The sequence below is a fragment of the Lolium rigidum genome, chromosome 6, assembly GCF_022539505.1.
Source record: "Lolium rigidum isolate FL_2022 chromosome 6, APGP_CSIRO_Lrig_0.1, whole genome shotgun sequence".
NCBI classification, from domain to species: domain Eukaryota; kingdom Viridiplantae; phylum Streptophyta; class Magnoliopsida; order Poales; family Poaceae; genus Lolium; species Lolium rigidum.
In genome coordinates, this window is record NC_061513.1 from 16,442,657 (window position 1) to 16,450,196 (window position 7,540).

Sequence of the window (7,540 nt, forward strand, 5' to 3'; positions counted from 1 at the left end):
ACTTGCCTTTGAGAAGTGTGGTGTTGTTGACACTGCAACCTCTCCCTCGCCTGAGTTCGGCATACACGTGGTTTCTATTGGTGATGGGGTTGTTAAGTCTGGATTGTTACCAACGGTTTCCGGAGCTATCGTCGCTAGAGAGGTTTGCGACTTTCTCGCCACCTTGGTTGTTGCATTTCCTGAATCCGCAGTTGGTTGACAGGTGCCTCCCATTGTCGTGGTATGTCTCTTTCAGCACGGCGTTGGAGTGTCGCATTCAAGTGTTTGTTGGTGTCGATTTATGGTCTATATGGGTGCGTTGCTTGCGTGGGCTTGGCCCGATTGTTGTAGGTTTTCGTCTAATTTTCTCATAAAAATTGGACAACCTTTCCATAATTAATGGATAAGGCAAAGCTTTTGCCTCCGAATTTTTCTTTTGGCTTTGGCTCTGGCAGAGCGGGCCCCTCCTTCCCATCCAAAGTTCCAAGTTATAAAAATCAGGTGCAGGAAATATCCTGGCTTAATAAGTTTGATCATGTTTTTCCACGGAAGAAAATACATGCGGCGAAATACCCTTGCTAGCTGCAGAAGCACCACTTACTCTGAAGCATGGTATAACTAGCAGCTTGCTGACAAGAGGAAAGGTCCAAGGCCTCATACATGCATGGACCATATATTTGCAGAGCTACTCCAAGTCAAGTCCCCTCCAAATAATGCACTATTATTTGGATAAAACAGTGGTTAATAACTCGCTAGATCGGCGGTTAGCTAGCTAGCAGCGTAAGCAGCCATGTCTTTTGCTATGTTTCTAGCAGCTAACTATGAAACCCTGTGAAGCTACCACGAAAGTACCGCCGATCGATCCATGGAGAGCTTTCTGAAGTTGTATAGATCAATACCAATCGCTTTGACAGCGAGACGGTAGAGCAGATTAAAGGCGCACATTTGTGCGAAAAGTCTCTTTGGCACATGAGCTCCAGTGATCCCAGTATTTGAAAAACATATTTCTGTAATTCCAAAAAATCTGAAATTAAATGGGTACATATTTATAAACATTTTGAAGGTATACTGTAAATTTCGGATGGAAATATGTTGTATTTTGAGCTATACGAAAAAGACAAATTTCTGACAAAAATCTAAAGTTTCTATCCCTACAAATTTGTTTTTTTTCCTGAGCTCAAAATACAAGGAAATTTCTACCAAAAATTTACACGAGTATTCAGAACATCTATATGTATTTGTGGAATAAAATTTATGATTTTTTAAAACACATAAATATAATTTTTAAATATTACAAAAATCAGGAGCACTGGCACCTGGGTGCACCAAATCTGCACTCCACATTTGTGTGTATACTATAGTATAAGTTTGATCATGCCTTTCCACGGCCCGGGCTTGATATTTCCCGACCGATCTTATCGTATCAATCATGACACGTCCACCTAAACTAAAATTAATCGGAATGAATTCCTGCCGATCTCTCTGTGGAAGGGAAAGAATTAGTTTCTTTCTAGACCAAGACCTGAGTGATGTTCACGTCCAAGCTTTGCGGCCACCATTGGGCGCTCAAGTCCTGGTTTGTTTACGTCTGTTTTGGCATATAAATTTCCACTTCCACACTGTGATGTTGCCTACTTATTTGCACACACAATAATTTTGTTGCATGCAAAGTTGTCGTTTCTTCCTCGGGTCCAAACTCAGTTACAGAATTCCAGTAAGGTTGAGTCACAGATGTTACGGCATGAACGTATTGTTCATGTGAAGAGGCGTGGTACCCTGATAAGAGAAACGGTACGACCAACTGCATTGTATCCATGTGTGCAGTAATATAATCATGACTACATACATGGCTATGGGATGATCTACGCAGTATATATAGTTCATTGCAAGGAGTTCCTGCTTTCGCAGTTATCGAAAAGTAGTGAGTTAGCTAGAATAGAGAGCTATAGATGGACCCATATAGTCCGGGACTACTAGTTACTCCACTAGTTAACATTGCAATGCAATGAGATGCTGGAGTGAAACAAATAATCCCACTGATTTTCTATACAAGCATCCAGTAAGAGGCATTATGGCTATTCAGAGTCATTCTCATCATCGAATTGATTCGCAGTCGTTGGAAAAAGGAGGGTATCCTCATCCCAAATCCCGCCGCTCTATGTTTTAGAAGGAAGTCACCATGAAGAAAATCAATGTATCCAAAACAGATCTGGCCACCGGCGATCGTCGAGCTGTTGCTTGGTGAAGAAGGAGCCGCTGAATTCATGACTCCAGCGCCAAGATTTTCCATGGACGGCGCCAATTGATGATGGATGGCATCGGCAATGTCCATCATTATGGACTTATGTTTCAGGGAAAGAGGTGCGTTGGTGATTTCGTCAGCTTGGGAGACAAATAAGAAAGTCCAATGTTACTGCTAGAAAACTCAAAGTCGCCGGATTACTAGAATCAATCTAGGATTACAACGATTGTGCTATGAGTTGATCTCATGTCTTCCCTGGTGGCTCCTCCCAGCCTTTATATGTGAGGTTGGGTCTCGGAGTCCAATCCAAGTCGGTTACAAATACAAAGATGTGCTTATGCAAATGTCGGCTACTTGACGGGCCATAACTTGCTCTTTTCGTCTGGTTCCTGGGCTTCGGGTGCTTTCAGGTTCTCTACTTTATTATGAGTTTGTTGGGCTTCTTCCTAGATCCACACAAGGGATGTCAACCGTGCGGACTCAATAAGTCATCCACATGTCATATAGGTATCGATCCAATGAGTTGTTTGTGTTTGTTTAGCTTGTTGCATCTGTAAAACTTTATATCTATATTTTATCAATATCAAAATATCTAAAATCATGGAAGATCATCGTTCAAATGGCACATAAACATAACTAAAATCATGTGCACTGTTCTTTGGAATCCTTGATACCTGCTGAAGCAGTACCACTCACTCACTTTGAGGTCTACTAATTAACTAGCCGCATCTCTCCAACCATGGACCATTATGTTTGCAGAGCTAGTCAAATAATGCACTATTTTTTGGACTAAACGACGGTTAATAACAAGCTAGGTCGGCGGTTAGCTAGAAGCTTGTTATTTAGCGTTGTCTTTTCCTATGTTTCTAGCCAAGCAGCCAACCCCGCGAAGGTACCACGCAAGTACGTACGTGCTGCCGATCGATCGATTTAGCTTTCTCGGTGGTCAGTGTTGTTAAGTATTCTGTATCAATCGCTTTGACAGCAAGGTCGTACGGCAGAGAAAAGACGCCCGGTGTACATACTAATAATATTGTAGATTGATCTTGCCTTTCCACAATCCGGCCTTGATTTTTCCCGACCGATCTTATCGTATGAATCATGACACGTCCACTTAAAACCAGATTTTGGTAGCTTATTGTGAAAGGGAAAGAAGTAGTTTTTGTAGATAGATCAGAGTAATGTTGACGTCCAAGCTTGCGGCCACCATTGGGCGCCCGCCTAATTCATGGTTTGTTTACTTGTGTTTTGTCGTAGAATTTGTTTGACCTCTTTCATACAGTAGTGTTGTTGATGTACATGGCTGATGATTTGATTCAGTCTGGAGGAATCGATGCCTTGGCTTTTGCACTGCTGCTAGTGATGAGAGAATACTAATCCAAACTGTGGTGAGGGGTAGTTTTGATCTCTGTGGCCGATATTGTCCGTCGGAACAGAATCGAAATGTACTAGAGTACCATACTACAACTCTCCACTAAACAATGACAAACATATGCACCAGGATATGTTCGATTCTCCCCTTTGTTTTCCACCCACCTTTTTTCTTTTCTTTTTTTTATTTTTTCGTTTCAATCCTTAGATATATTTTGAATTCTGCGTGAGTGAATGACTTGTTTACGAGTGCTACAAAATTTTTAGAAAACAAACTAAACAGAAGGCGATATTTCATTTCAGAACACGAGCACAGATCGAAATGGGTGCGCGCAGCACGAGCTGCAGCTTCGTTTCTTTCAAGGAAAAAAAGAAAGATAAAGAGTTGCTGCAGACTGCAGCACGTACGTGGGCGGCAGGCAGCATCCATCGATCTCCTTAACGTGAACTACAGTACTAAAAATCTATACTCGCCTGAACTGGTAACACTAAATTATCTGTGATGACGATTCAGATCCATCCACCATGGACACTGACGACTAGCTACTCTGAGTTCCGTCGATTCTTCAGAAATCAGAAGGACGCGGATGCGCGCGGGGGGAAGGTTGTCAGTGGCGTCGAGCTGGGCCAGAACTGCGCGGGCTTGACCTTGGAGACGCTGTTGAGGACGCCGAGCGGCGTGACGTCGCCGACCACCGTGACCTTCTTGCTGGCGATGTCGATGTCGAAGGAGGTGACCCCCTCCATCTTGGCGATGTGCTTCTTCACCTTGCCCGCGCAGCCCTTGCAGTGCAGCGACACCCGCAGAACCACAACCTGCAACACATCAGTTGCTTCAGTCGTCATGGAGATATTTCATCAGTTCAAATACTAATATGCTATGATAACAACATGTACCTGTCCTGCATGTGTTCTTCTCGTGGAGGACGACCTCTTCATCACCTCCTCCTTGTCATGGCCGTCTCTGTCCACCGGCGCAGCCGTGATCTCTGACGACGACGAAGCAGAGGAAGACCCTGACGAGCTGGACTCTGCTACCTGCGCCACCGGTGGTTTCTCTTTCTCCTCGGGGAAGTGCACGGGCCAGGCTGGTAAGGGTGCGTCCTTACCGGGGAACACGTCGATGAAGGACGGTGGCGGCGGAGGCGGAGGGAGAGCGAGCATGTCGACGCCGAGGTCGTCGGACTGCATCCTGGAGGAGTTGAGGAGGAACCTGGAGGACGTGGCCGGGCTGACCAGCCTCTTCTCCGAAGATCTTCTGCCATTAACAGAAGCTTGACCAGTACTGCTCTTCTTCTTCTTGCTGCCGTGCCCTTGTTGCTGGTGCTTGGAGCTCGGCGAGGAAGGAGAGGAGTCTTTGTTGTTGTCACTGCCGAAGCTCGGCCTCGGCGGCTTGGTGGACGCGGAGGTGGAGGTGCGGTGGGGGTCGCGGAGGCGCGGGGAGTGGCGGTCGATGAACCGGCTGCTGCCGCTGCCAGGGCCGGTGCTGGCGACGACGGAAGTGGCGTCGGCGGAGGAGCAGGAGATGTTGATGGTGGGCAGGCCCAGCCTCTTGTGCACGCCCTTGAGGAGCATAGACGCCATGGACTGGACTGTCGATCACTTTGGGACCTCTGGTTTTGGTTGGTGGCTCGATCGGTGCTCGCGATGATGGTTCTCTTCTACTTCTGTGTGCCCACCGCGGAAGGGGCGCCGCTTTTAAACTTGGAACTTTGGAAGCAAAGGAGGGGGCCAAAACTGATGAGACTAGCTACTCTGCTTCCTAGTCTTCTACGTGGCACACTTGTCCGTGTGCCATGCACATTTTTCAGACTAACTAGAGTCGGAATTTCTCTAGCTGGACTGAACAGATTTTTGAAAAAAGGACCTCGCGTGCCGATCCTATGAGGGGCCGGGAGAAAACCTTAGCCGTCGTCCTCACGCACCACTACCCCCTCCCTCCGCTCGCCTCGCCACCGCCAGGGAGCCTGTTGGCGATGACACGGGACGTTGGCATCGAGCGGTGGCGTCGTGCTAGCGTGGGGGCACAGTAGAGCTGCGAGTGTTGCGCGGTGGCCTGGCGGGCCTCGAGGTGCTGCTGTTGGCGCTCGGGATGGCGGCGGCCGTGGCTCCCAAGATCTAGTTCGCCCCAGACTGGTTGGGGTGGATTCTAGCGTGTCCTGCCTCAGGGCGCCCACCCCGAGGCAACGGTGTACTATCGTCTCGACGGCGGTGGGTGTGCGACGGTCCTCTCGCTGGTCGGCGTGGTGTCAGGCGGCGGTGTGCCTGCTTGCGGCGTGGTGGCCTCTGGTGATCGGTCGTGTGGCTGCGAGGGTATTTGACTCTTTCTCAGCCATCAGCCTGCATTGGGATGCCGTTGGGGCTGGCAAGTGCCACTGGAGTGGCGGCCATGGTGGTGACGCACTTCCCACCTAGGGAGGGGGCGTCGTGGCTGCGTATTAAGCCCCTTTGTCCTGCCATCAGTGGTACAGGACGTTGTTTTCTTATGTACTTGTGTGCCCTATGGTAGTGCATATGGCGGCCATGGGTGCGGTCTCTCCTCCGATGCGACATGAGCCGTGGCAGTTGTGGTGGTGGCTTCTTCTTGCCGGTTCTGGACTCCGGTGTTGGGTCCTTGTTGGAGCTCCTTGGCGCGTTGAGGGTGCTCCATGTGCGAGCACTTAATGGGTGCATATCTGCTTTGCGATGCCCTTCGACTCCAGCCGGTGACACATAGGTGTTGTGGAGTCGCCTCGGTCGTGCGTGACATTTCGGCCGCACCCATGACACGGATGGTGTCGGCGTGTAGTGTGATCTCAGATACGCGCTGGCCTTCGATTACGTCGATGGTGCAGTGTCGTTGCTGGGTCTCAGCGAAACAATGTCGTTCGATTGCTCCGGAGAGGCCTCAAGCTAGGATGTCCCTCTTCCGTGTCCCGGGGGCTCTTTCTTGTGACCGCTGTGACTGGGTCGCGATGAGCTCTTCTCATCCGCCAACCCCCCCAGGTTTGGAGGGTGGCCACTTTTTCTCCTCGGTCTTGTGTGTTATCGGTGCGTGTTTTTTCATTTTCTTCTCCACCCTTGTAACCCCCGTATATTCTTGATCATATAAGCCTATCTTGTAAACGCTGAAAAGTTTTATAAGCAATTTGGCTGAATATATGTTCAATCTAGCTTATGCTGCCATAGTCACGGTCAAAAATAAAATCTCCAGTCTCTTTCTCTGTACTACCTAATTAAAAAATCTCGAGCTCAGGGGTCAGTTCAGTCAGTGCACTACTCCTCCTACCAGACAAAACCAGCAGACTGCACATCAGGCGACAAAATTAAATCGTACCAAAAATACATTTGTTAACGCACATCGATCCTGCCTGCTCTGCTTGCAGGAGTTCAGACACACCATGTATGTCGGAATCAACCCGTTGTTGGACGATCTACATCGCACAGATTCCTGAGCTGTATGTTATTGCAAGAAATTTTGTTTTGTTCCGTTCCTCGGGCAAGTTCTCCAGTCTCTTTCTCTGTACTACCTAATGTGCTTATATACAGTATAAATTTACGTCAATTGGCCAGTTTAACGATGATGCTGAGATGGCATCCACGAGGGGTCTGTACGTCTACCTAGAGATTCGATGCTGCCACATCATGGGCGGCAGCAGATATGTAACGTGCGAGAATCAGTTACACACGACAGTGTTGCTGCACAAGGCTGTCTGTATTGTGTTCATCTTCTCCGTCAGAATTCTGAAACTAGAGGCGCTGCACACTGAGCATACAAACATGGCATATGTCTTCTAGCTGGTTTTTTTTTTTTTTTGAACTGTACACCCGTAGGCATACATCATTTGTATTCATACGTCAAGGAAAACATGATACAGACTCGTACAAATACAAAGACAGAAAAGGATACAAACCAGCCCACCCAGGTTCAAGTCCTAGACTTGACATGGGTGTTTGCATTTACCTGGA

At 47.9% G+C, this 7,540-nt stretch overlaps 1 protein-coding gene across 1 annotated transcript; it reads right to left on the reverse strand.

The window, feature by feature from the left end:
* Positions 1 to 3,935: 3,935 nt before the first annotated feature.
* LOC124667247 (protein SODIUM POTASSIUM ROOT DEFECTIVE 1-like) lies at positions 3,936 to 5,251 on the reverse strand. Its single transcript, XM_047204550.1, has 2 exons — positions 4,490 to 5,251; positions 3,936 to 4,408 (listed from the first exon to the last, which is right to left on the reverse strand). The coding sequence occupies exons 1-2, from the start codon at positions 5,174 to 5,176 to the stop codon at positions 4,166 to 4,168; spliced, it is 930 nt and encodes a 309-aa protein (XP_047060506.1). The 5' UTR covers positions 5,177 to 5,251; the 3' UTR covers positions 3,936 to 4,165.
* Between the last annotated feature and the right edge of the window lie 2,289 nt (positions 5,252 to 7,540).

Excerpts from the sequence above, each read along its gene's own strand:
- LOC124667247 (XM_047204550.1), bottom strand. The coding sequence starts at position 5,176 with ATGGCGTCTATGCTCCTCAAGGGCGTGCACAAGAGGCTGGGCCTGCCC. Across the intron at positions 4,409-4,489 it reads GAAGAACACATGCAGGACAG|GTTGTGGTTCTGCGGGTGTC; the intron begins GTACATGTTGTT and ends GATGTGTTGCAG.